General features: G+C 40.7%; 1 protein-coding gene across 8 annotated transcripts in view; it reads left to right on the top strand.

The window, feature by feature from the left end:
* Window positions 1–7,711: 7,711 nt before the first annotated feature.
* The window catches only part of ATXN7 (ataxin 7), a 115,224-nt gene continuing 101,458 nt past the window's right edge, over window positions 7,712–21,477 (top strand). For 7 of the 8 annotated variants that reach the window (XM_045578970.1, XM_045578971.1, XM_036430638.2 and 4 more), the window contains exon 1: window positions 7,712–7,831. In XM_045578970.1, the coding sequence (XP_045434926.1) occupies window positions 7,795–7,831 (37 nt within the window). In that variant the 5' untranslated portion in view covers window positions 7,712–7,794. The remainder of the gene's footprint in view (window positions 7,832–21,477) is intronic. The other variant, XM_045578972.1, reaches the window with a different exon arrangement.

The following is a 21,477-nucleotide window of genomic DNA, read 5'->3' as shown; positions in this document are numbered from 1 at the left end:
CAATGCAACATGTAATAAGGCAACCCATAATTAATTATCAAATAAATCTTTCAGATTGTAAATGCTGTAAATGTTCAGAGGAAGAAACAATTAGTGATCTCTGACCTTTGATTTTTGTCACCTGCGAAATGTAGTAATACCTACCTTATAGTGATAAATGAGTAAAATATGTATGTAAAGACTATTACTTAATACATCTTCAATACACCTGTGGTGTTGATAGTAAAATTATGATGGTGATTAGGACAACAGTAGTACTGTACTGGAGTAGGCTGACTGCCATTGCTTCCCCTAACCTCAGTAGCTTAACACTATGTGTGTTTATTTCACACCTCAGTCACAGCTCAGCATGGATTGGCACAGAGGCTCTTGCTTCCAGTCATTCAGGGGTGAGATTTTGTGGCTCTGACCACCTCTGGGTGCTTGAAGCCCTCTCTATTTGATGAGCAGAGAGAAAGACAGGATAAAGATGATAAGGTTTGCCTGAGCCAAGCCTAGAAGTGGCACAGCTTAGGACTCGGTCACATATGTACCTTTCTCTTCATAATTTAGGACTCAGTCATGTAGCTATGCCTTACTACAGAGAATACTAGAAAATTTAGTCTGTGTGCTCAGGAATATGAGAATGTGGGTATAGGTAAGCATTGGCAGTCTCTGTCACAAAGAATATTCAGAGGGCTTAATAGAACAGGAGACATTTTTCTTGGATCATTTAGAGAAGTGAAATTTGTAATAGCCTGTCTTTAAGTGGCATTACTTAAAAAGGAAGGGTAGAAGAATTTTTAAATGCTGTAAGCATTATTAATCAAATTACACATTTATTCCACTAGTCAGTCACTTCATTTACTGTAAACCATTTAACTCCAATAGGCCTCCATTTCCTCACTTACCAATATTCTTCATAGAGCTGTGATGAAGGTTAAACATGACAGTACATGTAAAGTTCTTTTTAAAAAAATATTTTTATTGATTTTTCACAGAGAGGAAGGGAGAGGGATAGAGAGCTAGAAACATCAATGAGAGAGATACATCGACCAGCTGCCTCCTGCATCCCCCCACTGGGGATGTGCCCGCAGCCAATGTACATGCCCTTCACTGGAATCGAACCTGGGACCTTTCAGTCCGCAGACCGACGCTCTATCCACTGAACCAAACCGGTTTTGGCACATGTAAAGTTCTTATTACAGGGTCTGGCCCAAAGTAAACACTCAGGGAAATTATTATTATTGGTAGTATTAATAAATATGCCCCAGAGCTTAATGCTTATTAGCTATTCACTTATTTGACTTTTTTTTTTTTTTTTTTTTTTAAGGACCATGTTAGACTAGCAAAGAATGACTCAACTGAGGATATTTACATGAGTTTTAGAATTTGATAACCCTAGGCCAGTCACAGGAGGTAATGTTCCCCGGGCATAGTACAAGGGAGAAGCCTTCTCGGCTCCTCCGGGCTCCCTCCCCTCACTCAGCTCCTCAGACTTGATCCCCTCTGAAGAGGACAAGAGCACCATTTAATTCTCACTCCTCCTTCCCCATCCTCAGTGTTGAGGTCTATAGGAGAGTTTGGCTTGAACAAGTGAGAGTAAGTGCCGGAACAGCTCCTTATTGCTTAGGCCTAATTGCAAGTCCTTAGTAAGACAAGAACATCCCACCCAGGCACATGCTAGCCTGAGTGGGGTAGCTGTCCAAGTCTGTGGTTCCATTAAATCAGTTCTTTTCAGCAGGTACCAGTATCTATTAACACTTGTCGGGCCCTGGGGACACAAGGATGAAGTGAAATGTTGCAAACATGCCTCTAAGAAGTCCATTTAGGAAGCTAGGTGTGTTGACCTGAAGAGATTTCATCTGAGCTAGATTTTCAGGATTGAAAGTGAGTTACTTACAAGGATGGATAAAGGAGTTCATAGTGTGGGAACAGTAGGTGCATAGGAAAAGAGGTAGGGATTGCCGTGGTGGGTGGCCATGGAGGGAATGGTCTTAATTAAGCTCAGCTGTAGCATTGCCTCACTCTGCCCCTTACTGGCCTCATCTCTCAAGCCTCAGTTTTCCTTTTGTTAAAAGTTTTTAGTAAAAGTTCTGTATCAGAGACTTGAGAGGATTAAGTGACATGACATATGTGTTAGTACCGGGCACATAGTAAGTGCTCAATAAATATCAGCTGCTACTATTATGATTATTGTCATGTGCTTTTGTAAATCAACCTGAAAATGTACTGACTTGACCAATGATTTGGGTACAGAGACAAATTGAAGAACTGCTGGGAATTTTATTACATTTTGGTTCTCTCTTAGGCTAATGGTGAAATAGTGTACGGTAGTCATAATTGATGGGGAAATGGCTTGCTGACCCCACAGTTAAGAGGAAAAGGAGCCCAGTTAACCTCTGTGAAGCTTAGAAAAGAGAAGTAGAGGCAGGAGAGCTGGGCCACCTGAAACAGTGAAGGGAGTAAAGGGCGGTGGCTTTGAACCCTTTGGAGAGAGGGAAGGGGGGTGTGCAGAGACATAGAAGCTCCTTTAAAAATGTTATGTTGGTGAAGAGTGTCACGTAGGGGAAGGTGCTGAGACTGATGGCAGGGACTAAAATGTATCCATGAGCTTAGGCCAGCGGTCTTGGAGTCCTTCTTCGAAAGTGGTTTCATCTCCCTCTTTCCTGTTTTTTTCAAACTGTCATTGGTAACCCTGGAGCTCAGTGGGTACAGAAATTCCAGCTGACCTTTGAAGAGGGGGTACGTGGTAGCACCATTGAGAAGACAGTGTGTGTGGAGAATAGAGGTTCCTCCTGAAAGTCGCTTTGCGAGTGAAAGCCTGCTAGGATGAGAGCAAGGGAATTGGGTAGGAAGAGTGTGAGTGAGGTAGGAACCTTTTAATTCAGGTTTCTGTAGAACATGTCTACCACTGACATGTAACCTGCTTTTAAGACTTGTGGTTTCTTGTTAGGCTCAAGGTCACAAGCTTGACAGCCTACAGGAGATAGGCCTGGCAGGAGAGGTGATGCAGACAGGTGGTGCTTTGGAAGGTACTTGCCCAATGATGAGAGGCTGCGGGATACAGCATCAGCCAGTTGTCCCCATGCAGGAGAGCTGGCCATATTTTTGGACATTTCAAGGGAAAATAGGAATATGGAATTTTCTGTGAATCTTCCCACCTTTAAAATTTTAGCAACACATTTCTTTTTGTCCTTAAGATCAGCAAAGAGACCAAAAAAAGTGAACTATTTTAGTTCTCTGGACTTTGTTTGCAGTGAGGGTCAAAGAGTGGAGAGAAGAATGCATAGCAGGTGTTAGGCAGCTCAGCTGAACACACTGCTGACACTAGGGCCGAGCACAGCACCTATCATAGTGCTCACACTCAGCAGTGCTATTGGACCAATAGGCCAGCTCAGGAAACCTCTTGGCTTTCCGCCTTTTCATGTGGAGTGGAGAGAGGCAGCCTTCCCTCAACTCTAGTCTAGAAGAGAGAATCAAGTCAAAGCTTGTGTTGCCCTTCTTGTAGGGCCTACCTCTCTAGACTTTTCCCTGTCATGCCTCTCTAAGCACCAGGTGTCATTCCCACATTAAAGTTCCATGGTTTGCCTAGAGTTGAAGAAAGTTTAATAAATAAAAGAAAGTTGGTACTGATGTGCTTAAAAATAAGACTGACTCGGGTTAGCCTGTTGTTTTTTCCCTTTCCTTTATCATGGTTTGTGGGGTTTTGCTTTATTTTTACAGACTCTATTATAACAAAAATGTTCCAGATTGTGACTTAAATTGCAACAAGGCTCTCAGAGCCTTAAAACAGAGATGCTACTCCTAGAAAGTACGTCGTTTTCTCTGTAAAAAGTGATCTAGCTCTGCCCATAGAGCATTGGGCTTTCCTGTGTCTAAAGGCAATGAGAGGTCTTTTCTGAACTTTTGGGCATTCCCCTGGATCTTCTTTTATAACAAATGCTGGTGGTATCTGTCCTCTAATTTTTTAATACAAGGGTTTTAGCTGTCTTGAGGAAGATTATTGTTGCAGAAATCAATTCCAAATCTTTTAAGCTCCAAAGAGGGAACCACTTTCCCTGCAGGTCCGGGGGTTTTTGAGACCTAGGGGAGGAAGCGTTTGGGCCTCTGGGGGCCTAGACTAGGGACAAGAACCCATTTTTCGTTCTCTCTGGGGCTACTTGGGCTCTTGGGTTCCATTCACTCTGAGCAGCACATTTATTCTTCCCTCTTTGCTGACTGGCTCTTTCCTGTAGATAAGAGCACACAGGGGTGCTTGCCGATAGACCAGAATAGACCCTCTTCGTTTCAATTTCTAATTTCAAGGGGAACAAATTGAATCTCACTTTGCGTTATGTGTCCAGCTTTGGCCAAAACAGGCGTTTGGAGTCCATAGTGCAGATATAACTTGGCATGGGGTTGAGAAATACGTAGTGCTGAGAAAAAAAGAGTTGTCATGGGTTAGACAGCAACTCTGGGGCACTTTCTACAATCATGCCCCTGCCCCCCCAAAAAGAGCACAAAACTTATCCTTATGACTCTGAAGAATATTCAAGTTATATTCTTTTTTCCATTGTTTCCTTGTCTCCAACATCTGAACATTTTTTAAAAAATCTTTAAAAAATTACATTTATTTCCCTAGCTGGTTTGGCTCAGTGGATAGAGCATCGGCCTGCAGGTCCCAGGTTCAGTTCTGATCAAGGGCACATATCTTAGTTGCAGGCTTGATCAGGGTGCATGCGGGAAGCAACCAATCGATCTGTCTCTCTCATATTGATGTTTCTCTGTGTGTGTTTCTCTCCCTCCCATTTACCCTCTCTAAAAGTCAATGGAAAAACATCCTTGGGTGAGGATTAACAACAACAAAATTATATTTATTGAATGCTAAATTTCAGGTAATTATATTTATTGAATGCTAAATTTCAGGTAATTTCATAGTAGATTGGTGAACGAATAAAAGCTATCAAGTTTTATATTTCTATTCTTAGTGTTCTCCAGTTTACCTTTTAAACTCTTGTCTCTTTCTCTTTGTAAAACAGAGTTGCTGTTTAGGCAGTTTGGTGTACTGGAAAGGGAACTAAATAGCACCAAATGCCTGGGTCCTCTTTCCAGTTTCAAACCATTTATTTGCTGGGTAATCTTGAGCAAGTTATTACCTCTCTTAGTCTGTTTGCTCCACTAGTAGTATGGAAATTATCATAACAGCTCTTTTGATCAGTGTCATCGTGAAGATAAAAAGAACATATGCAAACATATGATAGCTTTTTTTCCCTATGAAAGAAAGATTTCTGATCCCCTATTCTAAGTAGAGAAGTTACTATTTTTAACTGCTTATTTTTAGTAACTGCCACTACCATTTTCCTCTAAGAATAGGGTTTCTCTTAAAGCATTTCTAAAGTATGCAGGCTGGAAAATGGTGAATTTTTTAAATGACAAATACTATCTTGGGCACAATTTCAGGCATCTAAAATCTGATAACTTCCTTGGATACTTAGAAAATATAGCTGGAATGTCCTGATGGAAAACTGAAAAATAACTTGACCCAGTGAAATAAGATCAAGCACACAGTTTAATCTGATGCCAGTTTTGTTCCACCTCCACCTCAAGTATACTCTAAAGGAATCACCATCATCCAGGTGAATGGTTATCTCTAAAATAACCTTTTTTTTTTTTTTTTTTTTATTCTTACCCAAGGATATGTTTTTTATTGATTCTCGAGAGAGTGGAAGGGGAAAAGAGTGAGAGAGAAAGTTGCCTCTCATATGCATCCCGACTAGGAATGGAATCCGCTTCCTAGGTAGGTGCCATGATGGGAATTGAACCCACCACCTTTTAGTGTACGGGACTGTGCTCCCACCAACTGAGCCACCTGGCCAGGGATATAACGTAACATCTTTATTGGCTGCCTCTCTCCTGGTGATTTGTAGCTGTTGAGTGATTGTGGCATAGCTATTCAATGTTTAGTATGCAAAGACTCTGGACAGACATGTTAAATAAAATAGTTGATTTTATTGGCAATAAAGCAGAAAAGGAACACTAAAATGGAAATCAGAGAAAAGTTTTAAAAGATGAGGGGCTGGGAAATAAATACAAATCTGGGGAAGAGAAACATCTGGCTTATAAGATTGTAGGAATGATTGCTTTGCTGAATGATTGATTACATTACTGAATAACAGTTTGTGGGTGAATAAAATTGAAACTATCTTAAAGAAAGGGGAGTAGGAGGATGTGAACCAGGAATAACTTAAAATTCAATAAAGACAATTATGACATGGTATAGAATTTCAGCCACTGACTTTGTAAGATGCTTTATTAATATTTCAAATTATAGAAATATTTGGCTTACCATCTCAGAGTTATGAAAATAAAAGTTAATCAAAGTAATATTCCTGTCACGTGAACTTGGTGATAGCCAGTGAGGACTATAGGAAGAGAAGGGTATTACTGGTGAAATTTTATACATCAACATCTGCTCCATAGCTGTGTCATTGCCCATATTTGCTGTTCTCTCTCTTCTTCTGCAAGTCAAACTTGAAAACCAGTTAAATTTTTAACTGGTTTCTTAATCTCTAGTTCCTTGACTCTTAACTCAGTGATTCTTCCCAAATTAATTTAAATAATACAATAGCTATATCCCACTTGAAATGTACATATACACATTGCACAAAAATGCATAAATAATGAAACACATAATTTCCTTGTGCTTTTTAGGAAAGTGCTTTAATTGAGTTTTTGTTTCCTATTTGTAGGATTATGCTTTGCTTTTATAAACTGTTAGATGAAAAAGGACAAAGTGACCTCTTCATATAATAATCTCAGTGTGTGTGTGGGTTTTTTTTGTTTGTATGTTTGTTTGTTTTTTATAAAATCTGTGATTCTGACAGGTTTCTTAGCAGGCTTTCTGAATAGCCATTTTAAAAATTAAATGAAAACTCATTAGTGGCAAATTACACACAATGACTTTAAGCCACAAGAGCTTTCTCTATGTACATATTAAATAGCCATTTTTTTCTTAGTTTATTGTAAATACTAGAGGCCCAGTGCACGAAATTCATGCACTCAGGGGTTCTTTGGCCCGGCCTGCACCCTCTCAGTCTGGGAGCCCTTGGGGGATGGCCAACTGATGGCTTAGGCCTATTCATACCTGACTTCCTCAGTGCTGCTGCAGAGGCAGAAGAGGCTCCTGCCACCACCGCTTGCTCGCCAGCTGTGAGCCCAGGTTCTGGCTGAGCGGTGCTCTCCCCGTGGGGGCGCACTGACCACCAGGGGTCAGCTCCAGTGTTGAGCATCTGCTCTCTGGTGGGCAGTTCGCTACCGGTCATTTTGCTATTCTGTCGATTTGCACATTAGTCTTTTATTATATAGGACTAGAGGCCCGATGCACAAAATTCATGCAAGAGTAGGCTTTCCTTTTCCTGGCTACCCGCACCAGGTTCCCTCTGGCACTCAGGACTCTGGCATCCCTCCAGCTGCCCGCAGACACCTGGGACCCAGGCTTTTCTCTGGTCCCGGCTTCATCTGGAATGACATCTGGTCTGATTAGCATATTACCCTTTTATTATTATAGATAGCTGCTTAAGTGCATTGTAAAAAACAAAAAAAAACCTGAATTACATTTGTTGTAAAATTGTTAAAATGTCTCGAATTTTAACACTTTCACATTTCAAAGCACATATAATAATTTTGTAACATCTGGTAACTAACGAGATTGTAGATTTCTGATTAGCTTGACCCATTGTTTCAATCCTTTGCCCCTTTTCTCTGTTTGTAGATCTGAACAGAATTAAGAAGAAAGCACTTCCACAGTCCTAGCAGATGAAGATCCCCTGATAAATGGATCAGGAGTTTTGGCCTGCCCTCCAAAGAAAAGGTAACTGCTGTTCCAGCAGCACAGCTAAAAAAATGTGATGCTTCCGACTGTAATAGAGCAAGTCTTACCAAAGAATGAGAGTTTTAAAATTTAAAATATTGAAGTAATTTCAAATTTTAAGCATAACTCTGAATATGATCTCACTAACATGAAATGATAATGAATTCAAGAGTATAATAGTATTAGGTGTTGGTCAAAACAAAAACTGCTAAATCTATCTCCCTCCATTCTTTAAAATTATAGGAAGACTTTGGAGATAGGAATCTTCACCTCACCCCAATAAAAATCCATACTTATTTTTTCTTAGGACTTTGTACAAAGATATACTTCTGTGTTTGTGCCCAGCTCTACTTTCCCCAGCTCCCGTTTTCTCCCCACAAGCAACATAGACCTAGCTGCTAAGGACTAGGAAGGTCCTAAGCAAATTGTAAACTGGCAGATTTTCAGACATACTTCCTGGGCCCAGTACCTTTGCCCAGCCGCCAGATGGCTCTGTGCTCATTTCTAAAATATCGATAGCAGACACCATTATTTGTTTCTTACTGCATATTTGCCATTGTGCATTTACTCTTTGGGGAGGAGGGATGGTAAGTCTCACATAATGTGAAAAAGAGGAAAATATTCTGGAGAAATGCTTCGTGTGTGTGTCCCATAGGCTCTTTTAATTTTGTGTTCTATTTTAAACTTTGTGGACATTGGTAAAAAAAAACAAAAAACAACAAAACACTTTTAAGCTTTCAACTAAACGACCACTTGGTGAAGTTACAGAAATCCTGCACAGTCAAGCCTCTATGGGCTTCTTTCCCTTTCCTGGCCAACGTCCTTCTGCCGCACCCCAGCTGTGCAGTGTTGTGCCAGGTGTGGAAAACTATCAAATCGAATGAACCTTTTCCTGGAGGAATTTTTAATAAAATAAAAATAAAAATTCATCCTCCCATGTCCTAAAGGCAATGAGGGGGCTTACATGTTAAGATGAGGTTTAACACATGTTATTGAAGGATAAAATGGAACAGAATCCAAACTGGAAAGACCAAGGATTTTTAGCCTCTGAAATTGATCAGATTACACATTTAGATAACAAATGCAATGCCTCATTCAGGTTGCAGCTACACTGAGTGGCAGATTATTATGATCTCCTTATGCATAATAATCTGTCCACTCGGTGTATATCCTATATAATAAAAGGCTAATATGCAAATTGTCCCCTTGACTAGGAGTTCGACCAGCAGGCAGGCCAGCCAACCGCTCATGTTCCCTCCCCCTGGCCAGGCTGGGCAAACCTCACCCACACACGAATTCATGCACTGGGCCTCAAATATATATATATCCAAAGATCATAATTGGCCACTCAGTGTATAGTGAAGTTGGAAACATTCTGGACAATATGCACATTCATCTGCAAAGATAATAATTTCAGACGGAAACAGGAGTGGCAGTTCTAGTTAAGTGTTTAGAAGAGTAGCTCTGGGCAGCTCTGAAGTTTCCACCCTCAGAGTAGGTCCTTACATTTCTCTGTCCTAAAGCTGATCGGTAGCAGTGCATAAGTATCCTTCCGTGGCCATTCAGGTTATCTCAAAGGATGACCTTAACTGTGGAATCTCTGGGAAGTGCCAGAGAAGAGAGAATCAGTGTTTTCCTTAATGGTGGTCAGCAGCTGGAAGTGGTGAGATTTGGGGTAAAGGTAAGGAAAAAACATTTGACAGAAATGCCAGGGGAGCACTTTAGTTCATAACTATTTATTTAGCTTCTACTATATGCAGAGGGATTATCTTTGAGAAGGAAAATAATAAGTGATTTCCATAAACTACAATTATGATATTCTTTTTTTAAATACTATCCTGATGAAAAGATTAACATGATACTAGGAAGTCAATGACAAGGTTGCAGGGGAAAAAGCAGTGTCACAAGTTCATGTCTGCAGGGACCAAACAGGTAGAAGAATGAAATGGGCCAGGAGGAACTGGGGAATTATCACGTGACCAATCTAAAGGGCAGCCCCTCTTCAGTGCCAGCTGATTGTAAGCCCAATATCCATTCAGAAATAGTTATTGCATGCCTACCATGTGTTGTGCTCTTCTGGACAATGGGAATTAATTAGGAAATCAAAGGCACAAAAGTCCCTGCCATTGCGACACTTACCTTTTAATGAAAGGAAACATAATAGATAGCAAATGAAATAAGTAAGTACATTTTTCATTATACTAGATGATGATGACTGGTTAGAAATAACAGGTTAGGATAAGGAAAATCAGGAGTGCTGATGAGGATGGACTTACTATTTTAAGTAAAGGCAGTCAGGGTTGGGTTTTTTGAGGTGAGATTTTAGTACTGAATATGAAGGAGTGAACCACTGAGCTTTCTGGAGATACATTGAACATCCAGTGCAAAGGCCTAAAGTAGAGCCTGCTTAGGTTGTCCAAGCAACGGAAAGGAGAAGGCGGAGCTGAGTGAGCACGCAGGTGAGTGGGAGGAGACAAGCAGACAGGCACAAGACCTGTGTACACCGCCTATTAGGCCATGCAGGCCTTGGCTTGTACTTTGGGAGAAGTGGGAAGCCACTGGAATGTGAGTACTGGAGTGACTCGATCTGACTTCAGTTTGAATGAAACCATTGGGGGTACTGTATTGAGGTACGCTGTAGGGGGAAAGGGTAAGAGCACTAAGACCAGTTAATCTGCAGTTACTGCAATAACCCAGGCAAGAGATGATGTTGCTATACCTTCTAGGTTTTTAAAGGAACTGGAATCTTTTTTTATTTTTTTATTTTTTTATTTTATTGATTTTGTACAGAGAGGAAGGGAAAGAGATAGAGAGTTAGAAACGTCGATGAGAGAGAGTCATCGATCAGCTGCCTCTTGCACACCCCCTACCGGGGATGCGCCCGCAACCAAGGTACATGCCCCTGGCCAGAATCGAACCCAGGACCTTTCAGTCCCCAAGCCGATGCTCTTATCCATTGAGCCAAACCGGTTTCGGCCGGAACTGGAATCTTGACTTGAATAATTTTCCTTGAGTTTTCCTATGTTAGTAACTCATTTAAGGAAAGCAAACAGTTTGAGTCAACCTAAATAAGTCTGTAGGATTCTGCCATGTGTTGACAATTTGCTACCTTGGGAATCCAAGTGAGGGAATTCAGAGCAAGCTGAGGACTTTGGGCCAGCCTAGAGTGGGGAGGGTAAGAGTTGATTTGAAGCTCACATGAAAGCTTGACTTTGATTTGAAGTAAGGGAAAGATAATGGCATGTAACTATTCACAATACCCCAAAAGTAGAAACAGCCCAAATGCCCATCAGCTGATGAATGGATTAAAAAAAAAAAAAAATGGAGTATGCACAGAGTGGAATATTGTTCATCTGTAAAGAGATAGAAAGTAGCCTCAAAAACATTATGCTAACTGAAAGAAGCCAGAAACAAAAGTTCGCATATTGTATGATGCAGAATATCCAAAATAGGCAAAACTTTTGAGACAGAAGACAGAGGTGGCTTCTAGGGCTTGCGGGGAGGGATGAGAGATGGGAGTGACTGCTTATTGGGCACAGGTTTTCTTTTGGGTGGTGGAAGTGCTCTGGAACCAGTAATGACAGTGGATGCATCACATTGTGAATATACTAAGTGTCACTAAGTGTACACTTTAAAATTATTAAAATGATAAATTTTATATTAAGTGAATTTTATCTCAGTTTTTAAAAGTGTATATGGAAAAACATTTTAAAGATATGAATTTTATGTCTTTTTTGGTCAGAGTGGAGTCTTTGTAAGTGGGAGTGAAGGGTGATAACGCCACAAAAAGGATGTTTGGCCAAATAGGGAAGGGTGTTGACTGCCAGGCCAAGGAGTTTAGAATCTCTACTTTTGGCAGCAATAAAATACGCACTCCACTCTGCAAGGAGGAAGGAAACCAAAGGTGTTGGTGCCTGGGAATCCCAGCCTCTGGGTTTCAAAGGAAAGCAAATGGCCCTGGTTTCACCAGTCTGTAATACTGCTACTCATGTGATTGAATTTTGTGACAATTTTACAAAAGTCGCAAACAAAATTAGAATTTCTTCTTCTTTTAAAAAAATATTCTGGTTAGCCCTCGCTGGTTTCGCTCAGTGGATAGAATGTCTGCCTACTGACTGAAGGGTCCCAGGTTCGATTCTGGTCAAGGGCCCATGGCCAGGTTGTGTACTCAATCTCCAGTGAGGGGCATGCAGGAGGCAGCTGATCAGTGATTCTCTCTCATCATTGATGTTTCTATCTCTCTCTCCCTCTCTGTCTTCCTTCCTCTTAGAAACCAAGAAAAATATATTAAAAAATATTCTGGCTGAAACCGGTTTGGCTCAGTGGTACAGCGTCCGGCTGTGGACTGAAAGGTCCCAGGTTCTATTTCGGTCAGGGGCATGTACATTGGTTGCGGGCACATCCCTAGTAGGGGGTGTGCAAGAGGCAGCTGATCAATATTTCTCTCTCATCGACGTTTCTAGCTCTCTATCTCTTTCCCTTCTCTCTGTAAAAAATCAATAAAATATAAAATATATTTAAAAAAATATTCTGGTTATAAAAGTTTGTCATTAAATAATTTGATAACTATGTGAGGTGATGGATGTGTGTCAGCTAATTTTAAATATATATATCCTACCTAATAAAAGAGTAATATGCAAATTAACCATCACTTCGCTCAAGCCACACCCATCAACCACACCCATCCACCTGTCTGAGCGAGTATGCAAATTAATCCCAACCAAAATGGCTGCAGCCACAGAGAACAGTTGAGAGGCTTGGGTTTCCCCAGCAATAGAGGAAGCCAAGCTTTCCACCCACCCTGGCCGGCCCAGGCTTCCACTCAAGGATACAAAGTTTCAAATAGAAGATAAATCACAAGAAAAATGGCGGCAGCCACAGAGCTGGAGAGAACAGGTTAGGGTTGCCCCCAGCAATGAAAGAAGCACAGCTTTCCACCTGCCCTGGCCGGCCTAGGTCTCCACTCAAGGCTATAAAGTTTCAATTATAGAAGATACATAAAGCCAAACAGAAATGGTGGCAGCCTGAGTCAACAGGGGGCTTGGCTCTGCTCCAGGCTACAAAGTTTCAATTGTAGAAGGTAAGTAAATTCCAGATACCAGGGCCTCCTCTTGGGTCGCCAGGGGGTGTGGCTGACCTGCAAACTACCACAGGCCCCTCGACCAGGCCACCCCACGCCCTAAGGGAACCCCCACCCTGATCCGAGACACCCTTCAGGGCAAACCAGCTGGTTCCCACCCATGCACCAGGCCTCTATTATATCTAATAAAAGAGTAATATGCAGATTGACCATCACTCCAACACACAATAGCTGCCGTCATGTGGTCAAAGATCCTGGCCCCATGTGGACACAAGATGGCCACCACAAGATGGCCAGTAGGAGAGGGCAGTTGGGAGGGCAGTTGGAGGCGATTAACTCTGTAGGGGAGGGCAGTTAGGGGTGACCGGCAGAGGAGGGAAGTTGTTGGCAAACAGGCTGGCAGGGGAGCAATTAGACATCAATCAGGCTGGCATGTGAGTGGTTAGGGGTGATCAGGCTGGCAGACAAAAGCAGTCAGGGACAATCAGGAAGGCAGGCAGGTGAGCAGTTGGGAGCCAGAAGGCCTGGATTGTGAGAGGGATGTCCGACTGCCCATTTAAACCCGATCCTAGTTGGTGACATCCCTCAGGCAGGTGACATCCCTTGAGGGGTCCCAGATTGGAGAGGGTGCAGGCTGGGCTGAGGGACACTCCCCACCCTATGCACGAATTTCGTGCACAAGGCCTCTAGTATATATATATATATATATATATATATATATATATATATATATATATATATATATAAAATCACAACATTGTACACTTTAAATTTACACAATGTTATATGTTAATTATATTTCAATAAGGCTAGAAAAATTTAAGTATTACATAAACATATATGTTAATAAAAAGCCCCTTTAATTACATACTTTTACTTTCTGGTTCCCATAAATCCAAAGTTATCTAGACTGTTTTCTATGAATAGAGTTATTATCATCATAGTTATTAATTTTTCATAAAACTACACACATATCATGCATAGTATTTTATATGTTGTCTTTTAAAGATTTGTATTTTGGCTGTTTTTCCACGTTTTTTAAAAATCGATTATAGTATCACATAATTGTCCTCATTCCCCTATTCCCACCCCCAATCCTTCCCCATGTATGATCCCACCCCCCTGTTGTCCATGACCACTGGTTAGGCTTATATGCATGCATACAAGTCCTTTGCTTGATCTCTTCTCCTTTCCCCCACCCTCCTCTATCTTCCCTCTAAGGTTTGAGAGTCTGATCAGTGCTTCCCTGTCTTCGGGTCTGTTTTTGTTCATCAGTTTATGTTGCTCATTATTTTCCCTAGATGAGTGAGATCATATGATACAAGAAATATCACTTGTAAGAACTGAAAATGAGACCAGCCATAATGGTTATGCTGAGAGGCGAGTGACTCAATCTGTAGTGAGTTTCTTCCTGTGCCAACAGTTCTTTTGAGTCCTTATTTCAATGTCAAACAGTTCCTTATGTGCAGATGTCAGCAATGATATTTCAGTTCTGGATGGTGGACAAATGGTGGTGATGCAGGTCCGACTGTTTCTGATTTGGTCCTGGGCATCTTTCAGCGACACAGAGCTTTCTGTCTGCTAGTATGGCAAGGCGTTGTCAGCGTCTCCCATCTCTGGACTATTTCTCTCCACTTCTTTCTTTTGGATTGCTACATTATATGCTATTCTTCCATTTGTTGAGTGTGGTTGACCTATGAATCAGGAGGTCCAAATTCGATTCTCATTCAGGGTTGCAGGCTCAATCCCCAGTTTGGGGCATGTAGGGGGCAGCCGATCAGTGATGGTATCTCATCATTGATGTTTTTCTCTCTTTCCCTCCCCTTTCCTCTCTGAAATCAATAAAATCATTTTTTTTAATTGGACAACAATTGCCATTTATCTCTTTATAAAGAGATTGAGGTATCAGAAAATATAAAAGCAACTAACACTGAGCAGGGAGCACTGACTATGTGCAGGTGCTGTTCGTAGCATTTAACCCAGTGACTCCTCATGACAGTCTGGTGAGGTAGATGCTGCCATGATCCTCCTTTCATAGAGAAGCTCATGGAGGCAGAGATCAGCATGCCCAGAGTGGGGCATGGAGATCTGGCTTCAGGTCTAGCTTTAGTGGCAGCTGATGGTTGTCATGAGGGACCTTGTGTGAGATCACAGAGATTTTTCAAGAGACTTCAATCTGGAATTTTGTGTGAAACTTTTCAAGCTTCAATATTGACTTAAAAAAATAATAGCTTGCCCTAACCGGTTTGGCTCAGTGGATAGCGCATCGGCCTGGGGACTGAAGGGTCCCAGGTTCAATTCTAGTCAAGGGCATATACCTTGGTTGTGGGCATATCCCTAGCAGGGTGTGTGTGGGAGGCAGCTGAGTGATGTTTCTAACTCTCTGTCCCTCTCCCTTCTTCTCTGTAAAAAAACTCAATAAAAGATATTTTAAAATAATAATAATAGCTTTATTGAAATATAATTCAAGTACTACAGATTTACCATTTACACATAGTTTCTAGTGTATTCATGATGTTGCTTAGCCACCACCTCTATCTAGGTCCAGAACATGTTCATCACCCTAAAGGAGACCCCATTTCCACCCAGCAGTCACTCTCCACCCTCCCCTCTCGCCAGATCTGCCGTCTGTCTCTATGGATTTGCCTATTCTGGATATTTCATATAAGTGGAATCTATATTTGGCCTTTGTGTCGCTTCTTTTACTTGATTTCTTTTTGAGGTTCTTCCATGTTGTAGCAGTACTTTTAGTGACTGAATAATGTTCCTTTGTGTAAATACATCACATTTTATTTATCTGTTCATCAGTTGATGGGCACTAGAGGTGTTCCCACCTTTTGGCTGTTGTGAATAATGCTGTTAGGAACATTGCTGTACAAGTGTCTCTTTTAGCCCCTGCTTTCGGTTCTTTAGAGTATAAACCTAGAAATGGAATTGTTGGATCCCATTGTAATTCTGTGTTTAACTCTGAGGAACTGCCAGGCTGTTTCCACAGGAACTGGACTGTTTTACAATGTACCAGCAATGCACAAGGATTTTATTCCTCACATCCTAACCAACACTCCTCACTTTTCCTTTTCTTATTTACTTAATAGCCAGCATAGTAGGTAGTGTAGTAGTATTATTGTGGTTTTGATCTGTATTTCTCTAATAACAAATGATGTTGAGCAATTTTTCATTTGCTTATTGGTTATTTGTATTATTATTATTATTATTATTATTATTATTTTGGAGAAGTATCTATTGCGATCTTTTGCCCATTTTGAAATCTGGATTATTTGTTCTTTTTTATATATATATTCCAGATACAAGTCCCTTATCACATATATATAATTTGTACAAATTTTCTCCATTCTGTGTGTTGTCTTTTCCAAGGTATTATTTGAAGCACAAAGTTTAGTAATTTTTTAAAATATTTTATTGATTTTGTACAGAGAGGAAGAGAGAGGAATAGAGAGTTAGAAACATCGATGAGAGAGAGTCATCAATCAGCTGCCTCTTGCACACCCCCTACTGGGGATGTGCCCGCAACCAAGGCGCATGCCCCTGAGCAGAACCGAACCCGGGACCCCTCAGTCCCCAAGCCGACGCTCTATCCATTGAGCCAAACCGGTTTCGGCAAAAGTTTAGTAATTTTGGTGAAGTCCAATTTATCTATTTGGCTTTGTGTTTAAAGAACTACCTGGTAAACGGGATTCTAGCCTACTTGTGATTGCTGCTCTGTTGCCACTATCCCCAGAAATCATTGAAACTGATGCTTTGTGAAGATACCCATTTTTCTGAAGTGGAGACGGGCAAGAAGGTCTGGAAAGTAGCGAAGGTGGCCTGCAGAAATATTACTTCAGTTCATCATTTCTGCTCCTGGAGTTCCTCCATTTAGAGAGTTTGGTGGGGAGGAGGATGTGGAGAAGGAAGTGGAGAAAGGAGTAGACAGTGGAGAAGAGGATCAGGGCTCTGGGTCCTGGAGGTCTTACATGATCATAAGAGAGGTCAAAATAGATTGAACAAGTTAAAAGGCAGAAACTTTGCCTTGAGTCATAGATAGTGCCATTTACAATCAGAATGGCCATGGCTGTGTAGTAAATTTATATTTCTGGGAAGAAAGGTTTAGGGACTATCTAAAAAATTAATAGGGTTAAAGTCTCCCTTTTTATGAGAAAATATGTGGTTAGAGTGCCAGACCATTCACCGAAGGTTCAATTTCTGTTCCATATACCTGGGTTTTGGGATCCATCCTCAGCCAGCCAGTGGATGACTCTCTCACATCAATGCCCCCCTCTTCCTCCCTTCCAGATCAGTATTGAGTTTTCCCTCTTGACCAGTACACCTGCACTATTATTATTTTTTTAACATATTTTATTGATTTTTTTACAGAGAGGAAACAAAAGGGATAGAGAGCTAGAAACATCGATCAGCTGCCTCCTGCACACCCCCTACTGGGGATGTTCCCGCAACTAAGGTATATGCTCCTGGCCGAAATCAAACCTGGGACCCTTCAGTCCACAGGGCAATGCTCTATCCACCGAGCCAAACCAGTTAGGGCCTACACCTGCACTATTAGTTGAGAGTTCAGCCCTAACGTACTTTGTGGACTAGCTTGGGGACCTGGCACCCACAGACATTATGGCGTGTGGCGAGGTGAGTTCCAAATAACACCCTTATCTTGGGAGTGAAACTGTTGATCTCTGGGAGAACAAGCATACATCTCTTTGTCGCCTTGACCCCAGTTCATGAACTCCGATGATTTAGGGGTGGGGATGAGTTCCTATATGCTTAATGTGAGGGATAAGGAAATGCTTTCTTAAAGACATGGGATTTGTAGAGGGACTTGATTTGATTAAACGGTAGGGTTTCAGCTAAGGGAAGGAAAGTATATAGATGGAGTGACCTGTATGAACAAAGGCTTGGGAGCTGGAGTAGACAGCATGTTTGAAGCTTTGCATTGGTCATTTTGGCTGGATTGTAGAGTGCCTGCTGGAGGGGACATTTAGTTCCAGAGGTGTTGGGACTGGGGCACTCCTAGAGTGCTAGGAGAGAAGTTTTTATTGAATCCAGTGGTCAGGGGAGCCCCTAAAAGTGTTAGAGCAAGGACTGACCTAGTGAAACCCATGCTTCATTCTGCAGACTGATCTGACCGTGTAGCATGGAAAGATTAGAATCCGGGCTCACTGTACGACAGGCACGGTGCTAATAATAGCTAACACGTATAGGGTGCTTTTGCACTCTTCACTTTCCTAATCTTCTCATGAAGAAATACTTCTCTTTCACTCATTGTATAGATGAGGAAGCAGGCAGAGGTTAAATGGTTTCCCCAGAGTTAACAGCTGGTAAGGGGGAGGATTGGGATTCACCTGGGCAGATGGGCCCTAGAATCCACGCTCTAACTGTTGGCCCATCAGATGGTGGTATTTACAGCCAGTTCGGTGAAAGCTGTATCAGAACGAAGGTGTCACAGGAATTATTTTTAACAGTGTGTTTAATTTTGCATTTTATTGTATCTGAGGCAGTGCACTGGAACTCGAAACAGTCAGTCTCTTTTTATAGCTAAATGTTGGCCCAACATTGCCATTCCTTTTCTATAACTTAATCCTTTCTCTCTACTTTTCAAAAACTACTTTACCTGAAGGCTTTAAATGAAGATTTTAAATCAAGCTTGTCAGTAGTTAATAAAATACAGGCCAGTATTAAATTCCTAGAACTATATGAGCATTATTCAGTTTAAGGTTATAATTTATTATCTTTTTATGTGTATATTTTTAAAATTTTCTCTTTTAAACAGTTTTCTATCTCTTTGGGAGAATTTATATGCAGTTACACAGATATGATTAAAAAAACAAAATAAAAATACAAAGCTTTAAACTTTTTGACAACTGATACAGTGTGTACAATGAATACATATACAGTTAAGTCTTTAAAAAGATAATTACCCTCATCTTTAAGTCTCCACTTTTTCAGTTCTTCATATTATTCCTAATTTTGCACTTGATTGTCAGCAATTCTAGCCACTTGAGCTGATAAATTCCATTTCCTCCTTTCACTGTTCTCCCCCTACTGGAATACTGATGTATGCATGACAGTCTCTAAGATTCGGCATTTCCCCACTGGGAGCACAGTTAAGAACGGGCCTTGCCTGCCATACCCTGTGCGCAGGAGAGAGAGGCTGGCTCTGTCTGGAGAAGAAAGGAGAGAGGTGTGGGCCAGAGGAGGGAGGGGGGATACAAACATAGGCTCAGCCAGTTTTAGGGTGAAATCAAGAAACCAAAGCCAATACATCTAATTCAGTGGATCCAAGTTTCTTGTTACTCAAATGAAGGCAGTCCTTTGGGGTTGATAGTGGAGAATCTCTGTTACCAGCCCTGTAATTTGCACTGATAACTATACTGTAGTTGCTAGTTTTCAAGTTTATTACAATGTTGTATTGGGATCAGTGGTTTTTTCCTAAATAAAGAAGCTGGTTGTGTGGGGTCTTGCATCTTACAAAATTTTAGGAAATTTTCAGTCATTTTACATCAAACTGGAAAGATCAACCTTTCTTTCCACTTAGTGATGTTTTCGGTGTTTGAACAAAGCACTTACAAGTGCATCTGTTGTACAAATAATCATTCTTGTTAAGAGAGACCTTGTTACCCTTGGCACCTCCTGGGAACATCCCTAAATTTGGATGGTGAAGTAAGGCCATATTTTAAATACATCCCTGGAAGGGATGAAATGCTCAGAACTTGGCAGCATTTCATTTCTGACGGCCTAGTTCTTAAGCCGCAAACAATCTAATTGGTGGTTACAGCTTTTTCCATAAGAGCATTTTGATGAATTAAATGTTTCTCCTACTTCTTACTCTTCTCATGTCCTCAGCAAAATTATTACATTGTGTTCACCTTGGTGCCTAGCGAGTTCCTGGTGTGTGGTAGGCAATCAGGAACCATTTGAAAACGTGAGTTCTCACTATTCAAACCTTATAATACACGCCACTGTCTGTGCCGACAGATCCCAAAGGTCCTCCGAGCTACAAAACATCAGAAATGTACTGACAGGAGAACCAATTGATCATATGCAAGGCACGCTGCTATATTAATGACATTACATTAATGTGAATTGTATTGGGTCATTCTTTTTTTATGTTTTTTAGGTAAGAAGTCATCAGGTTCTTTATTATGGCCTGGTAGGTAAACCATGGTGCAAGTTTCTGTTGGCTCTTGTTTGTAGACAGTGCCCTTTGTGTAAGGAGCACTTTTTAAATGCTGCCCAATTTGAATATTGGAGCACTGAACTTGCTCAGCTAGCAGTTTTGGCTTTTTTGGTGACTCATTCGAACCTTTCGGAAACCCAAACCAATTATGGATATCAGAAACTGCCTGCTCTAGGGAGTTAGGACTTATTGATAAAGAGAGTGTGGTAAAATGTATTAGCCGTTAACAGAAAAGATTGATGGAGAGATGTCAGAAATTGCCTGCCATTCTCTTGGTCTCTACATTTTCAACTTGATTATCAATAAATTTCTCAGATAAGAATTGATCTAAATTGCTTGGTTTGGTATAGGATACTTATATTATTTATTTTGTGTTAAACATCATACCAAGTGCTTTCCATTGGTCTTTTCATGTAATCCTCAGAAGAAGCCTGGCTTTAACTCCATTTTAAACTGTGGATTAGATAAGTTTGGTGACTTGCTCAGGTTACACAGCTTGCAAGTGGGAGAGCCAGAATATGAACCCAGAAAGAATTCATAGGGACTTATTCCAGAGCCCTCCCTTTTCCTTATCTGTAAATTTTAAATAATAACAACTTCTATATTACACAATTGTGAATATTGAGACAGGGCAGTAAAGTATCAATAACAATGCTAGTAGGTGCTCAATAATTGATAACTGTATTAGTAATGATTTTTCTTACTATCAATGCTAAGAAATGCTTAGTATTTTTCATTTTACCCTCTGTTCCCTCTGTTGTGCTTTCTTTATTAATTCAATCAAAAAGTTTGAAAGGGTTAAAAAAAAAAAAAAGAGGTAGCAGGGATAAGGAGAGAATTGCCATATTGGCCCCCATTAGCTAGCAGTCATATCAGTGAATCTGGAAGTATTTTCACATGTAAAAAGGAGGGAATTAAGCAGTGTCCTGAGGAAGTGGGACTGTAATTCATGTTTGCCATTCTTATTTTCCTTCTCATCCTATCTATATTCAATAGACAAGCTCCCTTTGGTATCCATATAGTTGGGTAGCCTTAAGCTTTTCTTCTTAATGGCAGTTCCATATCCTATTAAAATTCAAATTTTCAGTTATCTTAAGTGTGGAATTATAAAATTCAAAGTAATTCATAAACTGTATTTTAAGCTAGGCAAAATAGAGAAGTTAGATGTTTTTATGCAATTCTACAGTTTTTCAGTGATTTGGGAAGAATGAAAAATTAAAAGTCTGCATTGGGGACAAGAGTTAGGAATCCTATTGTTACCAAGGGAATTACGTGCTTTACTCATGCATTTTTCTCATTGGTACTTTTATTGGGTTAAAACTTTAGAAATTGTTTTTATCAGTTCACTTGTTTCTTTTGGTTATTTTGTTTTTACTATTT

The sequence above is a fragment of the Pipistrellus kuhlii genome, unplaced genomic scaffold (genome assembly GCF_014108245.1).
Source record: "Pipistrellus kuhlii isolate mPipKuh1 unplaced genomic scaffold, mPipKuh1.p scaffold_m20_p_11, whole genome shotgun sequence".
In the NCBI taxonomy this organism is placed as follows: Eukaryota; Metazoa; Chordata; class Mammalia; order Chiroptera; family Vespertilionidae; genus Pipistrellus; species Pipistrellus kuhlii.
Note: the sequence above shows the minus strand (reverse complement) of the source record. Positions and strands in the feature narration are given on the sequence as shown.